General features: G+C 44.7%; 1 protein-coding gene across 2 annotated transcripts in view; it reads left to right on the top strand.

Moving 5' to 3' along the window:
• Spire1 (spire type actin nucleation factor 1) overlaps window positions 1-9,297 on the top strand; it is a 116,694-nt gene extending 107,397 nt beyond the window's left edge. For both annotated transcript variants that reach the window (XM_041639210.1, XM_041639211.1), the window contains 5 exons: window positions 2,430-2,567; window positions 3,497-3,567; window positions 3,820-3,847; window positions 3,936-4,072; window positions 7,412-9,297. In XM_041639210.1, the coding sequence (XP_041495144.1) occupies window positions 2,430-2,567; window positions 3,497-3,567; window positions 3,820-3,847; window positions 3,936-4,072; window positions 7,412-7,670 (633 nt within the window). In that variant the 3' untranslated portion in view covers window positions 7,671-9,297. The remainder of the gene's footprint in view (window positions 1-2,429; window positions 2,568-3,496; window positions 3,568-3,819; window positions 3,848-3,935; window positions 4,073-7,411) is intronic.
• Window positions 9,298-18,380: the final 9,083 nt, after the last annotated feature.

Genomic DNA, 18,380 nt, shown 5'->3' on the forward strand with positions numbered 1-18,380 from the left:
GGGAGAGAACCCCAAGTGGTCCTCTTATGTCCACAACCTCACTGTGTGCACATGTGCCCCGTGCTCCACATTAAAATAGGTAGACAGAAAAACAGACAGGTCAGTCCTCTCATTTCTCTGTAGCTGGTAACTAATAATCAGAGTTTCACATTCTGCTCTCTAATTTCCATGCCGCCTCATTCTGACCTCTTTTGTCTGGTTAAACTATGATCAGAATATTCAGTAACATTCAGCTTGTAAACATGTAAATAAGGGGCATGCCTGGCCCCATTGTCAGAGTCTTCGCTGCTCTCCCCCACCCACCCACCTACCCACCCATTCTGAGTTACTTTGGGACATAGAACAACAAGGGTGGTGGAGTCAGGCTGGCCTAACCCCATCTACTGACCCCACAGCAGGGGACAGTATACAGGGTCATATGGGGAAGGCACTCTCTTGTCTCAGCACCTGGGATACTCCTCAGCTGGGAGCATAAGATCTGTTACAGTTTGATTTGGCTTTAGAGATTTTGAATTAATATTGTCAAATGGAAAAACAGTTAAAACTATTGTAGTCACAATGTTGCATTAAAGTCTTGTTGTCCTTGGGCAAACTCCAGAGTTAAAACATTAGCATTTGACATGATGGAAATTATTTTTACCAAGGGTAATCTGCATGAAATTTTTAAAAAGAATAAAAATAAGCACGCTCCATGATTTCTTACTGTGAAACACTGGATTTGCAAGTGGTTCAAAGCAGAAAGTTGAAGGTATCTTGACAAAGTAGGCTGTTTTGTGACTTAGACTGCAGGGAGGGAAACACAGCTGGGAGTTTGTTTTGTGTGGCAGTCTGTCCTCAAGTAACAACATTTCCCAGCCAGGGAGCTGCAGGACACAGGGATCCGAATGCTTGCTTCGTTAGTTAGATTAGCAGAGTATTTTGCTGCAGCTTAGCAGGTTTGTCATAGTTAGCTAACAGCTACCTTTTATTAAATACTGGTAGAAAAACTTATCTGACAAAGAATTGAAAAAGAAAAATCATCACAAAACCTTGCTCAGCCAGCACCACTAATTTAATAGTCCACTTACGTGGCCTACCCTTCACATAGGTAGCTCGTGTGACCCTGCTCTGTTCTCCGGGTAAAACAAAATCAGGGCATATTGAACACACTGCTTAATCCTGTAATCTCTGAAAGTGTTTCCACTAAAGGGGAAATTGTGTGTGATGGTGGCTCTTTTTGAGCGCCCATTGTGGGCGCCTTAGAGCAAATGACACAGTCTACTTGAGCAAACCCTGACCCCCAACTACTGAGAAGCTCCTCATCTTAACAACTCAAGTGCAGGTTCTTTCCAAAGCATCTAAAACAGCCCAGCCCCTTAAGTTAGCTTGAGCAGATCCTGTGTTGAATTGAAGCAAAGTGAGACAGACTTGTTTTTTTTTTTAGTAAATGCTAATGTTTGTCAAATTTGCAACCTAGATTTATTTTTGTTTCTTTCTGATTGAAAGACAGAACTGAATGTTAACACTCCATAAACTGATGCCCTCATGGTCATGTGCTTTCTCATTTGGCTTATTTGGTTCCAGAATGCCTGGGAGCAGTGCTGCGGTGTGTGGGAGTGAATTGTAATGTGTGTGCTAAGAACATTGAGTTTCAGTGTCAATGCACCACAATGGCCCCTTGAAGCCTGGCAGGGCCTGAGTGCACAGGGCTGTTCTGTCTTTCTCTTAGATCCACCAATCAACAGCACCGGATGGAGGACGATGGTTCGAGGCTCTTATTCAGTGGATCAGTTACATCAACATTTTTCACAGCTGTTTGTAAGGAGGCCATTAACATAAGAAGCCAACATAAATATTTATCATGAAGGGCTCCGCCTCCATCTGTGCTGACTGTGCATTCAGCAGCCAGTGAAAAGACCTGGGGCTGCTGGAGCGATGGGCCTTGGCAATAAGCTGCCCATGCTCCCACTTCCTGCTGCGGTTCCACTCAAAGCTTTAGGGAGTTTTGAGAGTGTGCTGATGTAACTGATCACTCAGCAATGCTTATCTGTATAAAGTACTAACCACCTTCACTTGGCTGTTCTGGGTACCACAAGCCAGTTTGGAAAACAGGACCAAACTTGTACATTTCCAGTAGCGTGTAGTTCAGAACACATTTGCAGAATCATCTGTGACACAAGGCTTGATTCAGTTAACCAGAGATACCTGACCAAATGTGAGGAACTTCGGTTTATTGGAAATTGCATTAGGCTGCAACATTTCCCTCAGTCATGGTCCTGTTTTCTATGGTGCACTTAGGAGTGATGTGGTTCCCAGAGGGAGCCAGCTCTGTCCCAGTGATCATGGGACTCCTGTCCTCTGAAGCTACTAACCTGGTGTCTGATCTCGGGAGCACTGCAGTTCTAGAGCAGGGTGGGCACTCCTTCACTCACAAGGCCTTTGAATTTCAGGAGGAATTCTGCTACCCAGTGGAGTGCCTCGCTCTCACCGTGGAGGAAGTGATGCACATCCGTCAGGTCCTGGTGAAAGCTGAGCTGGAAAAGTACCAACAGTATAAAGATGTCTACACTGCCCTGAAAAAAGGAAAGGTAGACCGGTTTAAAGTTGATTGAACTGTACAATGTATGGTCTCTTATGAGGCCTGAGTGCTAGGCAGGTGGTACAGCTTCAGGGGTCTTAGGTCAGGTATTTATATTCTAGGCTATTCCCTGTTCTTTCTCATTCAAAGAGGAGTTTTTTGTTTCTCCCTTGGCAAAAGTAATAGAAGGTTTAAAAACGACCCTAAGCTGTAGTAATAGGAGCGGCGGGGCTGAGTCCCCAGCATCCCGGCCGCCTCAAACACTGCTTGGCCCATTTCTATCTAGCCTCTTCTAGGCTAATTCTCACATATTAATTTAGCCTATTTCTAATCATCTGTGTAGCACTGCTAGGTGCACTTACTGGGAAGATTCTAGCTTACATCCATCCTGGGTTGTGCCCCAGAGAGCAGAGCTGTCGCATCTCGCATCTGCCCGGGAGAGGGGAACATGGCGTCTCTGAGCTCACTTCCTCTTCCTCCCAGCATTCTGTTCTGTTTACTCCTCCCACCTATGTTTTAACCTATCAGGGCCAAGCAGTTTCTTTATTGCTTAACCAATGAAATCAACAGATTGATCTATGACACTCCCACATCACTAAGAGATAATATACGGCTTCCTAAAGCCATGTGTACTTGTGTTGCACTTTTAAAGGATCAATAAAGAAAGCATGTCTGAGGCAGAAGTGCCTTCCCTCAGAATTGATCCCATGACCATGAGATGCTTGAGCACTGAGTTTTTGTTATTTTCAAAGAACTGTCATTAAACATAAAACCGGCTTATGTGTCACAGCCAAGCATAAAAGCTAGGTTTCTGGGTTCTTGTCCTCTTGTCTGCAAACATACCTGAGATATCCCCCAGATGAGCGGGAAGCAGATCCGCCACGGAAGCCAGGAAGGGTTGACCCCATTCTCTTCTCCTTTTAACTTTGTATTTTTTAGCTCTGCTTCTGTTGCCGAACCCGGAGGTTTTCCTTCTTCACGTGGTCTTACACCTGTCAGTTCTGTAAGAGGTAAGGCTTTTATCACTGTAGAGTTCCAACAGACACACAGAAATGCCAGTTGTTCTTTTGTTCCATTGTTTTTCCCGCTCGAGAGAGGTATTAAAAAGAACCCATTCTGTGGCTTTATTCTGTGCCTGCCTTACCACTTGGCACTGCAGTTTCTTCAAGAGTGGGTTGAACTATTGTCGAACCTGGGGAAAAGCTCTGGCTTTGACTGCACCCATTGTGTCCACCAAGTAACACTTCTTGTTTTGTACACAGGCCCGTGTGCTCACAGTGTTGCAAAAAGGTAAGCTTAACTCCTGGAATTTCCAGTGTGTCTGTTTGCTCCCTGTGCCCATCCTGGAGCTCATTCTCACTTTTGTTTGGGATAACAGATGCGGCTGCCCTCCAAGCCATATTCCACTCTACCTATCTTCTCATTGGGACCTTCTGCCTTGCAAAGGGGGGAAAGTTGTACGAGGTCGGAAAAACCCTCCACTGGTCACCATAGGCCACTTCGGAGTATAGCCAGGTAAGCAGGGATCAGGAGCTTCAAGAGTGTCCTCTGAATAAATAGCACATAGGGTTGGGGTGATTATGACAGGACTAGGGTTTGGCTCAGGGCATGTTGCTGGTTCTTTGGTTTGGGGGGGGCGGGTGTTTTGGGTTTTGGTTTTTCAAGACAGGGTTTCTCTGTAGCTTTTAGAGCCTATCCTTGAACTTGTAGACCAGGCTGGCTTCGAACTCACAGAGATCCGCCTGCCTCTGCCTCCCGAGTGCTAGGATTAAAGGTGTGTGCCACCGCTACCCAGCTTGGTTCTTTGGTTTTAATACAATTTCAGTCTTGCACAAATCTCCAAAGTTCCTCCAACGGTACTTTTCAGTTGATAATACCTAGTTACTTAAAAGATACTGTAATGCCGGGCAGTGGTAGCGCACACATTTAATCCAGCACTTGGGAGACAGAGGCAGGCGGATCTCTGTGAGTATGAGGTCAGCCTGGTCTATAGCGTGAGTTTCAGGACAGCCAGAACTGTTACGCACATAAACCCTGTCTTGGGATGGGGGAGATATTTTAGCATAGTTTTGTTTAATTATATTTGAAAATAACTTTTATGTCTTTAAAAGATCATCTTTAAAATTGACTTTTAGGCTATGTGGGCCATGCCTGTGATCCAGATTAGAAAGTCATTGGGGTTGGAGAGGTGGGTCATTAACCAAGAGCACTTACCACTCTTGCAGAGAAAGTGAGTTCAGTGCCCAGCACCCACATAAGGCCTTACGACTGCAATTCCAGGTCTTGGGGTTCTGGTGCTCTGTTCTAGACTGTACAGGCACTACAAGCATACATGTAGGCAAAACACTCATACACATAAAATAAAAATAAATCTAAAAAAATAAATTCCATTTCATCCGCAGCTGCATAGTGAGATGCTATCTATAAAAACAACTACAAAACACATTGTCCTTGTTTTTTCAGTCTTGTCTAGTCTTCCTTTCCTCCTTATCTAGTTTAAAATAAAATCCATTGACACTTGTGTTTATAACATCTGCTATAGCTGTGACTTGTTTATTATTGTAAAGGCAGAGATAAAGCTTTATGCCAAGAATTGAGCCTCAAACCATTCAGTACAGGGTAGGCCACTATTGTCCTTAACAGAAAGGGAAGGTCCCCCCAGGCCACATGCTGGCAGGGCAAGAGATCCTTGGCTCTAGACTGTGGGGTTAGAAAGCCGTGTGCAGGGGCTGGAGAGATGGCTCAGCGGTTAAGACCACCGGCTGCCCTTTCAGAGGTCCTGAGTTCAATTCCCAGCACCCACATGGTAGCTCATGACCATCTGCAACGGGATCTGATGCCCTCTTCTGACACATAGGTGTACATGCAGAGTACTCATACATAAAATTAAATAAAGTTTGAAAAAGCCGTGTACATAGTTTTTAACCTGGGCCCATGAAGCCCTGAGCCCTGCTCTCCTGGGACTTGGGTGGCTGACCATGGGAAGCACTGAAGGGCCAGGGACAAGGCCAGGACAGCCATCAGTTGCCAGGGCATTTGTATCTACCGTGTCTTCCTTTCGCTTTCCCCTTTGGAAAGTAGTTAGTTGACACAGTAGTGAGTTAGATAATCTGCAGTTACCGCAAACAGTCTTGGAAGCATTATGGTTATAATTCAGCTCCCTGGCCCCACCTAGCCAAGCACTCAAACAGAATTGTTGGGGATGTGTGAGCATCGGAACAAAAGAGGATAACAGAAGAAGAGTGGTGAGGTGTTTTTTCAGGATCAGACTCATCAATTACTTCTGCTTCTATAGTCCGACCCATTACTATCCACCATCCACTAAAGTTCATTGGTAGTGATGTAGAACACTGGACCTTGGAAAAAGACTATGAATCAGTAGTTCGGTAGAATGTTAGCCACACATATTTGTATTTCATTTAGATGTTTAAAACCGTAATCCATGCTAGGCAGTGGTGGCTCACTCCTTTAAACCCAGCTCTTGGGAAGCAGAGGCAGGTGGATCTCTGTGAGTTCAAGGCCAGCCTGGTCTACAGAGCAGGTTCCAGGACAGCCAGGACTGTTAAATAGAGAAACTTTGCCTTGGAAGTTCAAGAAAAAGAAAAAAGAAAAAAACATAGTCCATGATGTGCGGTAATCAAGAAATATCTGGACACCCTATTTTCCTAAAATTCTACAAGAGAAGAGAATTTTCAGTGATCTCATTCTCTTTGTTTCTTATTTGTTTGTTGTGTTACTGGGGTTGAACCAGGGCCTTCACATGCTGGGCAAGTATTCAACTATTGAGCAGCTAAGTCACAGTATTGAATTTTGCTGTTGGCTTTGTTTTGGTTTTGAGCGTTTATGTATGTGTTTGCGCGTTTGTGGGTACACAATGTACATTTAAAGGCCAGAAGCTGACATCCCTTTCCATCTCATATGTTGAGACTGGATCTGAACTTGGAACTCCCTCTGACCACTTGCTGCAGGGTCTTCTGACTCTGCCTCCTGAGTACTAGGGTTACAGGCAAACCCCCATGCCCACGTGGCTTTTGCATGGGTGCTGGATAACTCCTGTCTTCACCTTTGCAGGGCACGAGGTTTTACTTGCTGAGCCACCCGTCTTCCAGCTCCAGTATTGCTTCTATTGTTTTTAATTACTTTATTATTTTATGCATATGGGTGTCTTCTTGCATGTAAGTCTGTCAGCCACTTGTGAGCCTGGTACCTGTGGAGCCCAGAAGAGGGCTTCAGATCCCATCCATCTAGAGTTTCATATGGGTTCTAGGAATTAGGTTGAGGTCCTCCAGTAGAATAACCAGTGCTCTTAACCCCTGAGCCATCACTCCAGCTCCACCCACCCCACAGTATTACTATTGCTATTGATGTTATTATCATTATTTTTTCTTTCTTTGTCTTCCTTTTCCTCCTCCTCTTCCCCCCTTTTCTTCCTCCTTCTTCCTTCTTTTTCTTCTTTTTCTTGAGACAGGGACTCATTATATAGCCCTGGCTGTTCAGGAACTGACTCTGCAGACCAGGCTGACCTTGAACTCAGAGATGCCTGCCTCTGCCTTCCTAGTGCTGAGATTAAAGGTGTGCGCCACCACTGCCTGGCTCTCTTACCTATTCTTAATATTGCAGTTGAACTATTAAGAATGGTAAATATGAAGCTGGGCGGTGGTGGCGCACGCCTTTAATCCCAGCACTCGGGAGGCAGAGGCAGGCGGATCTCTGTGAGTTCAAGGCCAGCCTGGTCTACAAGAGCTAGTTCCAGGACAGCCTCCAAAGCTACAGAGAAACCCTGTCTCCAAAAAACCAAAAAAAAAACAAAAAGAAAAAAAAAGAATGGTAAATATTTTTAGTTTTCTCCCACAGGTTTTCCTCAAAATCAAGGTCGGTGGACAAATCAGATGAAGAACTCCAGTTTCCCAAAGAATTGATGGAGGATTGGAGTACAATGGAGGTGTGTGTAGACTGCAAAAAGTTCATCTCCGAAATCATCAGCTCAAGCCGGCGTAGCCTGGTGTTGGCCAACAAAAGAGCCCGGTTGAAAAGGAAGACACAGTCTTTCTACATGTCCTCAGCGGGCCCCTCGGAGTACTGCCCCTCCGAAAGGACTATCAATGAGATCTGAGCCCTGTGCCTTCCCCTTGCGTTTGTGTCCAGGGCAGCCTCGGCGCAGCCATGCTGCAGGACTCTTCCCAGGGGTTTTCCTTAGCAGGCTCCATCCGCAACAGGTCAGGCTGTGCTGCACCTTGTGGCACCGACACAAGGCTGTGTTCATATGGGTTGATGGTACGAGGCAGGTCAGCCAGTTGTTCTTTTGCACTCAGAAAGCCTAAAACTTGATTGTGTGTGTGAATAGGGAAGCCAAACACTTCCTTAGTTCCGCTCCTCGATGTTCTTCAGATAATTTCCTGACTAAGGCAAAAAGCTTCTTGTGTGTGAAGTCGGTCTGACAGAGTGTTGATGTTAGCACAGTTCTAAGCAGTAAGTCATATTGGCATTCAACTTGACAGTGTTCCTATCCATGTACATAATGGTCCAAAGCCCTGCCACACTCCGGCTCCCTGGGGTGGGCCAGGGTGGCTGTTCTCTCACAGCACAAACCTAGAAGGCCTTGCTCATACTCTCCTCCTTTGGGGCTCTGGCTGCATCCAGCGCAGAACATCCAAGTGAGCCATACAAGTGGCCACTTCTGTGAGTTGCTGGGTCTGCCCAGCTATCATGCCTCAGTGTCTCCCGAGCTGCTAACAGGCCTCCATTCCCTGTTGTGAATGTGTTAGGTTCTGAATAGTTTTATAATACACATTTAAGAATTAAAATTTTGTGGATGTTTGAGGAAAAAAGAAGACTAAAATTTTGTCAAGCAGCTTAGTGTGTTGGTGAACTGTGACAGGCGTGGCTGCAGAGGGTGCCACAGAAAGGAGCCGCAGCTCAGACGGTTTCAGCAACATTTTCCATAACTTCATAGCGTGGCCATCATGACTCAATTAACCACAGTTTGGTACCTGAGACTCAAACTGAAGATTATTTTTATAAATGAATTTTAAAAGAAAAATCCTGACTCTTTTAAACTTCAAGAAAATGAACCTGCTGCCATGCATAATTTTTGGATGCTTTTGCACTAGTTGTCTTGTGAATGCTCCTGAGCGTCTGAGCAAGGGCCGTTGGCAGGTAGTGTCAGTTCCTGTGACTCAAGCCATTGTCTGTCCCTCGTTCCCATATGCTTAGAAATAGCCAGGCAATCAGATTGCCACTAACGTTTGGAAAATCAGTTAAGGCACATGCACAGTCATTCCTGAAAATCAGTTAAGGCACATGCACAGTAATTCCTAAAAGCTATTAAAAACGCTCTCATGGTCACCAAACCGATGGCAGCTCCATTTAATAAAGGGCATGACAATTGCATTTCATACCAACATCAAGGTAAAATAACATTTCTACATTAAATTGACAGCGACACCTCAGAAATGCTCCCGTAGTCATTTCTAATGCATTGAAATTTATAGTTTAGTAAATGGCTTTAAATTACTTAAAACAAAATAAACTTTACCAGTTGTCTAAAGTCATGCATGTTAGTAGTTCCTCTGTACTGCATGTAGAAGTGGGCCACCAGAAGACCCTCACCAACTGCATTCCAGCTGTTTTAAGACTATTGTTTAAGAGCTATAAAACTTGCATTGTGTGAATCCCAGTTATATAGTTTTCCCTGAGACCACTTGAACTTTACACGCTCTGGCCCCAGGCATAAATTCTTTTAAAAAAAAAAGAAAAGGGGAGGGGGAATGACCTCCTGGAAGGGAGCAAGGAAGAAGGTACCTGTGTAGGTGTATAAGCATGCATGTAGGGTGACCTGCTTCTGTAAAGCAGTGACTAATTAGTGTGTGACTTCCCACATGAGACACTGAGTCCCATTCACATTCCCAAATCAATGACCTAGTAAATCTCATGGCCATGACTTCATTCCTTCAGGCTTATGGTGCTGTGCATAGTAATTTGGGCATCGTGAACACTTTTCCTAGAGCATCAGGATGTAAATCTTTCAGCACATTAATGGGATTTACCAAGTGTGTGAAAAGAGTTCACGTGTATGCCATGCTCAGTGAAACAACCTGCGAAGAGTGGTGGGAAAAAATGGCACGACAAGGTTGAGCTGGTAGAATAAAATTACTGTTGTTTGAGGAACACCAAAATAAATGTGTGTTTAGCTCTACCTTGTCTACAAGACAGACGCCCCTCCCCCAGCACCCGTTAAGCTAGGATCCCATTGGCTAAGCACTCCAGAGCTGGCTCGGCTTGTGCGTAGCTTGCTTGTCAGTCCTGGCTGCCAGTAATCAGCTTCCTGCCCTCCGGGAACCACGCGTGCGGCCACTCACCCTGCTTTCCTGCTGCGTACTGCTTTAGTTCAGCAGATGTTTCTGGCCGACCCCAGAGTCCAGTGCATATCCTGAACACATCTGGATGTTGTCCCTCTTGACCCCTCTAGATATGAGCACCAGTTCCATTGGTCCCACAGACCATGAGGTCAGAGTATGTAAGAATGTTTGTAAATATTGTAACATATCCATTAATATTTAAAAGGCATTTGTTACTGGCAATGGGAATTAGTTCTCCCAAGACAAGTAAAAATTAAATAATTGATTTGTACATTGACTTAATTACTAGATTTCAAGTCTCAGTCCTTTCAAATTAAACCAGAAAGTTGTTTTTGCAGTCGTTCTAAAAACAATCCGTGTTGAAGAGATGTGTGGTGCTATGTGTAGTACCATGAACTCAACACTGCAAAGTTTGTAAGGTTTTTACTTTTCTAACTGCTAATAGAGGACTGAAGTTTAGGTAAATATAGGAAACATAAAAGTTTTGAATTACATTGCTGTTTGTTAAAATAAAACAAAAAATTTACACATTGAAGGACCATGAAGAAAGTGTACTGGTCTCTGACCTGGCTTCCCATATGTGTAAGCAAAATATTGCTGACATTCCAAGGTAAATGATACTGCTAAATGTGTTTCATAAGATATTTTATTTTGCCAGGCGGTAGTGGCGCACGCCTTTAATCCCAGCACTTGGGAGGCAGAGGCAGGCGAATCTCTGTGAATTAGAGGCTAGCCTGGTCGACAAGAGCTAGTTCCAGGACAGCCTCCAAAGCTACAGAGAAACCCTGTCTCGAAAAACAAAAACAACAACAAAAAATTTACCTTAGCAAGGTGTGTTACCACACACCTTTAATCCCAGCATTCCAGAGGCAGAGGCAGGAAATCTCTGTGATTTAAGGGCCAGCCTTAATTTAATTTAAGGGCCACAGTGAGACCTTGTCTTCTTCCTTTCCTTTCTTTCTTTTTTTATTTTTAAGGCATTTTATTTTAAAACTTAAGTAGGGAAAAATAAAGTGGTTTTTGTCATTTCTGTGTTGAGTTCCTATTGTAAAATGGTGATATCTTCCAGGAACCAGCTAGCTGTTAGAAGTCATGCAGGTTGTAAAACTTACAACAGAAGTTTAAAAATACTTTAAAAATAAGTTCCCAAGGACCAAGTAGTAGAAAAATAAAAACAGTTCTCCCGTCAGTGGCTTCTGTTAGGAAGCATGTGAGAGGTAGTTGTCAGGTATGGTAGAACATTTGGGAAGTGGAGACAGGAGGATCATGAGTCTTAAGATTGCCTGGACAGCTTGACCCTGCAGTGCAGCAACCTTGGTCCTGCTGCCTCCCTTAACTGTAAGCATCCAGTTGCTCAGACATGGCTTCTCACCCATCTGCCCTGGAGAAAGGCGGGAGGAAGAGTGTGTGTGCATGAGGAAGTCTCAGCCATTATCCCCAAGAATGTTGCCATGTCTTTTGAGAAAGGGTTGTTGCTCTGAATTAATCAGTTAGACTAGGCTCATTTTCCGTGAGTTTGTATACTTTTCTGCTGTTGCTGTTGATACCCCAGCTTTAATCTTAACATAGATACAGGATGTTATTTAAATTTCCTTATATTTTTGAGATTTGCTTTGTGTCCTATTATGTGATCAGTTTTGGAGAAAGTTCCATGAGCTGCGGAGAAGAAAGTAGATTTTTTACTGTGTGGGTGGAATGGTCTGTAGATATCTGTTAGGTCCCTTGATTTAGGATGTGAACACCGTCATTTCTTTGCTTAGTTTTTGTCTTGATGACCTGACTGTTGGCCACAGTATTGAGGTGACACGCTGATCAGTTTGTGTGGGTCAATATGCGATTTGAGCTATAGTGGTGTTTATGAACTTGGGTGCCCTTGTGCTTAGTGCATAAATGTTTAGAATTATGATATCCCCTTAGTGGATTTTTTTTCTTTGGTGAGACTGTAGTGTCCTTCCCTATCTCTTCTGATTAGTTTTGGTTTGAAGTCTATTTTGTCCCATATTAAAATGGCTATGCCAGCTTGCTTCTTGGGTCCACTGCTTTTTTCCATCCTTTTACCCTGAGATGAAATCTGTCCTTGATGGTGAGATGTGTTTGTTTCTTGGATGCAGCAGTCTGTTAGTCTGAGTCTTTTTATTGTGAAATTGAGGCTATTAACAGTTATGGGTAGTGTTTATTGATTTGTGTTTTGTTATGGTTTTAGGATTTTCCCCCTTTCGATGTACTGTTCTGTGATTATGTTCCTTTTGTCTTCTTGGGTGTAGTTAACCTCTTCAGACTGAAGTTTTTCCTTCTAGTACCTTCCGTAAAGCTGCATCATGGAATGTTTCTGTCTCTCTATCAATTGTGATTGACAGTTTTCCTCAGTATAGTAGTCTGGGCTGGCATCTGTGGTCTCTGAGCTTGTAGAACATGCATCTAGGCCCTTCTGGCTTTCAGACTCTCCATTGAAAAATCAGGTATTGCTGGGCAGTGGTGGTGCACACCTTTAATCCCAGTACTCAGGAGACAGAGGCAGGCGGATCTCTGTGAGTTTGAAGCCAGCCTGATCTACAGAATGTGTTCCAGGACAGCCAGGGCTACACAAAAGAAGCCCTGTAGAGTGGGGGGGGGGTGCGGGGGGGGGAGAAAAATCAGATATTATTTTAAGGGGCCTGCCTTTATTTATGTTACTTGGTCTTTTCCCCTTGTACCTTTTAATATTATTTCTTGTTCTGTACATTTAGTGTTTTTATTATTATGTATCATGGAGAATTTCTTTTCTGGTCCTACTTGGTGTTCTGTATGCTTCTTGTACCTTGATAGGCATCTCCTTTAGATTGGGGACATTCATCCCCCCACCCTTGGTTTTTTGAAAGAGCATATCTCCACATAGCATAGCCCTGATCATCCTGGAACTCACTATGTAGACCAAGCTGGTCTGTAAAGGCATGAACCACTACACCTGGGCTAATGGGGACATTATCTTCTGTGATTTTATTAAAAATGTTTTCTGTGCCTTTGACCTGGGTTTTTTTTTCTTCTTCCTCTATCCATATTATTCACAGGTTTAGTGTTTTTTCATAGTGTCCCAGATTTCCTTGTTTTGTGCCTGGGTTTTGGGGGTTTTGTTTGTTTGTTTGTTTAATGGTTTTCTTTGACCAAGTTATCCATTTCTTCTACCTTCATCTTCAGCACCTGAGATTTTTCTCTTCCCATGTCTTACTATCTGTTGGTGAGGCTATCCTGAGGTATTTGTTTGATATTCTAAGCTTTTCATTTCCAGTTTTATTTTAGCTTGGGTTTTCTTTAGTGATTTTCTATTTTTATATCTTGAAATGTTTTCATTATTTGACTCAATTATTTGTTTTTGTGGTCTTCATTGAGACATTATTCATATTCTCTTGAGGTTCTTGAAATACTCATTGTAGCCATTTTGAAGTTCTTGTCTTGTACTTCAGCTAACTCTTGTCTCAGAGCCTGGTGTGGTGGGATTCCTGGCTTCTAGAGGAGGCATATTGTCTTGACTATTCGAGTTTGTGGTTTACACTAGGACCTTGTGGAGATATGCCATGTAAGGTGCTTTTTGGTATGGATATTTTGTCTTGTCTTTGTTTGGGGGCTATTCTGTTCTTTGATTGCTGTGCCCCATTGGATCCTAGGCAAGTGGGTGGCTCTGGGGTCTTGGTAGAAAGTACTTCCGTAGGTCTGCAGGTGATACAAAGAAATGGGATGGGCTAGGAGGAACATAGGGAAAAAGCTAGGGCACTAGGGCATGGAGATAGGGTGGGAAGAGGTGCTCCTGACACAGGCCACAACAGGATGAAAAGTAAACCTAGAGAGGCCAGAATGAATGCTATTTGTTGAGACAGAACATCATGTAGCCCAGGCTGGCCTTGAATTCCAAATTCTCCTTCTACCTCCCCAAGTGCTCGGATCACAGTGGACACCACCAGGCCCAGCTCTTTGTGTGCAAAGTAGTTCATCTGACCATGACTCTGAAAAGACTCACATCCACAGGCGAGCAGATTGTAGTTCTCAAGGAACTGATGATGGTAGCGTATGGTGCCCTGAGTGGCATAGAACAAAGCCAGCTCTGTGTTGAGTGAAGGCAGCTCAGAGGGAGAGCAAATGCCATCTGTCAGCCACATCCCGCCAGTGCCAGGACCTCAGTCTTCGCGTTTACTGTCCTCAGAAAAGAGTAAGCTCTCTAAAACAGAAATCAAAACGCAGATGAATGATTGAATAAATACATGGAATGAAGCATCCCTAAAAGGCTTTCTAGTCAGGGGAGTCCAGACAGGAGGGCTTGGAATGAATGGAGCAGTGTGCAAGGCAGGCAGTTGTGACATGGGAACCATTTCAATTATAAGCCATTATTATAGCAAACATCTGTGGGTCAGGAGTTCAGCAGCAGCCCAGGACCACATTTCAGTGCATAATGACATCAGAGATTCATTGCTTGAAGTGTGGTTCCCCGCACAGCTGAGTGCCCGAAGGACTTGCTGGGCTCCTCTGTGACCTTACCATATGGCACTGAGTCGCAGGCACCACCAGTCCATGCCGCTGTGGGACTGAGTGCAGTGGCCGTATGTGTGCAGATGGCAGAGCCTGGAGGTCGTGGGGTGTAGCCTCCCGGGGCCATCGTGGAAAGGGCTCTTCAGTGTAGACAGGAACGGTGAGAATATGAAACAAAATGGACCTGCGACCTTCCAAGGGAAGATTTGCCTGTCTGATGACCGCGCAGAAGCTTCGGGAAAGATTCTTAGTGGGAGTTGTGTTGGTAGATGGAAGAACTACATAATAATGAGGAGAGGAAAGCTGTCTGGCGAAACAAATTTGGTTTAATTTAAGTGATTGAACAGTGGGATCCTTGACAGCAAAGGGCCAGATGGGAAGTGTTTCAGGTTTTTGTGGGCCTCGGCATCTCTGTCAGAGAGCCTGGAGTTGAGAGGTTTTTTTAATTTATTTTTTTATTTTTTTCACAACCCTCTGAAAATAGCAGAGCTATTCCTGGCAGCAAGCTTGACTTGCCAGCCCCTGGCCTGGTAGAGTGTGCTATAACAAGCAGCTACCACAGAACTTGAAAAGTACCCCAGAAAACCAAATGATTTCTACTAAGAGCTAATTACTACTTGATAGTCTCACAGTTGACTGCTTTTCCTGAAGACTTAAAAGTTAACAAAAATTAAAAATACCCCCCCCCCTGAGTAAGTGAGCCCCATGGCTGCAGCCTTAGAATCTCAAGCCTGCTTAACACCAGCAGCATCGTGGACCAGCCCTGAGCCACGCCCAGGTGCCAGCTCTCTGCTCTGAGACCTGCACAGCCCTTTGGAGTGGGGAGTGTGTCCACGGTTCTTGCATGTTCAGCAGGCACAGGCCTACCTGAATTTTCTCAGATCCCTGTAAAGACCATACATCTGGCTCTTGCAGGACACCTCTTCCCTAACTCAAGTTCCCAGCACAATCCAGTTTCAGATCCGGGGGATACCAAGGTTCTGTATGGAATTGTTTGGAGCCTGGGGGTATGGCTCACTGACATCACAGCAAAGAAAACTTGTTTACGAAGGCTCGGCCCTAAAGGAGCCTATAGGTTGGAGAGAAAATGGTAGAGAAAGGATACAGCAAACTCCCATACCTGAGCACTCAGGCCGCCTGAATGTGGGTTAAGTACAGACACAAAGTCAAACACCTTCAGAAGTCAGAACCTGTAGCTGGAGGTTTCTCTACCGATCACCAGTTCCTGAGTAACTACTCTGAGTCTTAATATTAATTACAAACTGTTTGGCCTATTCAGGCTTATTATTAACTAGCTCTCACAACTTAAATTAACCCGTTTCTTTTATATTTTACCACGAGGCTCATGGATTGTTAGCTCACATCTTGTTCCTTTGCAGCTGCTGGCATCTTTCCTTCTCTGCCTTCTTTCTTCCTGTATCTGTTTGGATTTCCTACCTAGCTATATTCTGCCCTGCCATAGGCCAAAGCAGCTTCTTAATTAACCAATGGTAATAAAACATATTCACAGCGTACAGAGGGGCATCCCAAAAAGCCCACTGGTTCAAATAGGTAAGTAGACACTTGTGTATGTGTTCAAGATTTGTGTTTTCATTATATGTGTACGAATGTTTGCCTGCATGTATATCTGTACCACATGTGTGTGCCTGGTGCCCAAGAGCCAGAAGAAGAGGGCATCCGATCCTTGGAACTGGAGTTACAGATGGTTAGGAGCCACCATGTAGGTGCTAGAAACTGGGATCCTCTGCTCTTAAGAGCTGGGTCATCACCCCATCCTACAGATAGGATTTTACTATTGATTCCCAAGCCAAGTGGGTAGAGAAGCTTTTAAAATTAATCCCAGTGATTTTCTACAAGGAAGTCTGGCTGCACAGAGCAGCATCTTGTAACCCAACTTGTAAGAGAGAATACCTTCTCTTGAATACCATTCGGTGACTTGTGGCTAACATGACAAGTGACAGTACCTAGGAGGCTTAACTTATCCCTTACTGCTGAACACACCCGATGACAGAATCTGAAAACTGCCATCATTCCTTCAACAACACACTATAATAGCTATTTTATAACACACTGAATTAAGTATTAGTCATTTAGAAAATCTTAATAAAAATGTTTCAGGTTCATAGAAAACAAGCTGAGATGAATTGTCTTCAGAAGAATTTCCTGAGGACAAGTTCCAACACCATGGACATAGGCAGCCATGATGAGGCCCTGAAGGAGGGGAGCAAGTCTTTGGGCCCAAAGATGAGTTTCACTGAGAAAAGTACCCATCAAGGGTGCTGAAGGGGAAGCTGTCATCCCCCTCCAGTTCAGCGACTCTGAGGACTGTAGCATCGTGCCACGGGCAGCATGAGTCCTGAAGGGAGACAGAAGCCGGGCTTGGGGGAGCTCCACACAACATGAGCTAGCCTCCATGCCCAGGACAGACAGGCAGGAAAGCACCAGATAAAGACTGTCTTGCGCCTGGGTGTGGGGGCGGATGGGCTTGCTCACAGGTGTAGAGGGAGACCGGTGCTGGAAGCATGGTAAGGTCCTGACATGGATTGCTCATCAGTTCTGCAGGAGGCCTGCCTGAGTTCTGCGGGGAGAGGCAGCTAGAGGCTCTGTAATCTGACATGACTTAGCACACGGGGAAATGTCCAGAGTACATACAAACACCTCCACTTCGTGTAAAGGGCTCGAGGGTCTGGAGGTTTGCATGTCACCTGAGGTCCCCTGAAGATGGCGTGCAACAACTCCATGTATAGAACAAAAGTCTCACGCAACTGATACTAGCAAGGTAAGCTTGAGAGGCATTAGCTGTCCCCAGTCTAGCTGAGGGTGTTTTTGCCCTGGATATAAACCAGGGGCAGGCAGCTTTCATTTCCCTGAGCAGCAAGCAATGGGAGCGTAAGCAGTGGGCACAGTCTTGGTCACCCCCTCCAGTATTGCAGTCACTGAACTAGTTAGGGACCTTTACCTTTAACCCTGCAGATGTTACCGTCCCTGTGAGGGCTTCGAGTGGCAGGCAAGCTCTCAGCAGCTGAATGCCCTGACTCCTGAAGGCACTGTGCGAGCCAGGGCTGTTTGAAGTGGTTTGTACCAAATGTTTGGGAATATAAAGCCTTTGTTACTGAGTGGTGCTTGAGGTGTCTGGAATTGGCCTGGGCTATGATTAAACCAAATACTGCTTCCTGGATTTCATGAGCAAGCTGCTAGGCTTAGTGAGTGGGCTGGACAAGTTCCTGTACTTCCTCCCCAGTGTTGTAACATCCAGTCCCATCAAGACTTCTCTCCCAGGGTGAAGAAGAAATGACTCAAGGGTCAAGAGCACTCTCTGTCCTTCCAGAGGACCCGAGCTCAGTTCCCAGCACCCACGCCGGTGGTTCACAGCGGCCTGTAACTCCTGCTCCAGGGGAATCTGTCCAGTCCGTCTGCTTCCACAGACATCACAGACATCTACAGTCCTGTGACACATCCATGCATAAAAACAAATCTGTTTTAAAATAACAGCAGTTTAGTGGCTGGGGAGATGCTTTGGACAAGGGAGGGCCTGAGTTCCGATCCCCAGCACCCATGGAAAAGAGTCAGGCATAATGGCTTGAACCTGTAATTCTAGTACAGAGGATGCAGAAATGGGAACTCCCCAACCTTCAAGTTAGTTGGTTTTGTCAAGTCTGTGAGCTCCGAGTTTCAGTGAGAGATCCTACCAGAAGGTAGCTGGGCATGGTAGCATTAGCTTTTCATCCCAACACTTGTGTGGATCTGAGTTGAGGGCTAGCCTGGTCTCTATGGGAGTTCCAGGCCAGCCAAGACTACATAGAGACTTTGTCTCAAAAATCTGAAATAAATAAACATAAGACACCTACCGTTCTCAGTTGTAATATGAAATAGAATTTTCTTTATTGTTTAAATTCTTAAGCTAAACCAGTTTAGCTTGTAGAGAAGAAATAAAGATAAGGGCAGTTAGAGTTGTTAAAAGTTTGGTT

This window comes from Microtus oregoni, unplaced genomic scaffold, assembly GCF_018167655.1.
Source record: "Microtus oregoni isolate MIOR12 unplaced genomic scaffold, Mior012 000057F_ref0000458, whole genome shotgun sequence".
Classification (NCBI taxonomy): Eukaryota; Metazoa; Chordata; class Mammalia; order Rodentia; family Cricetidae; genus Microtus; species Microtus oregoni.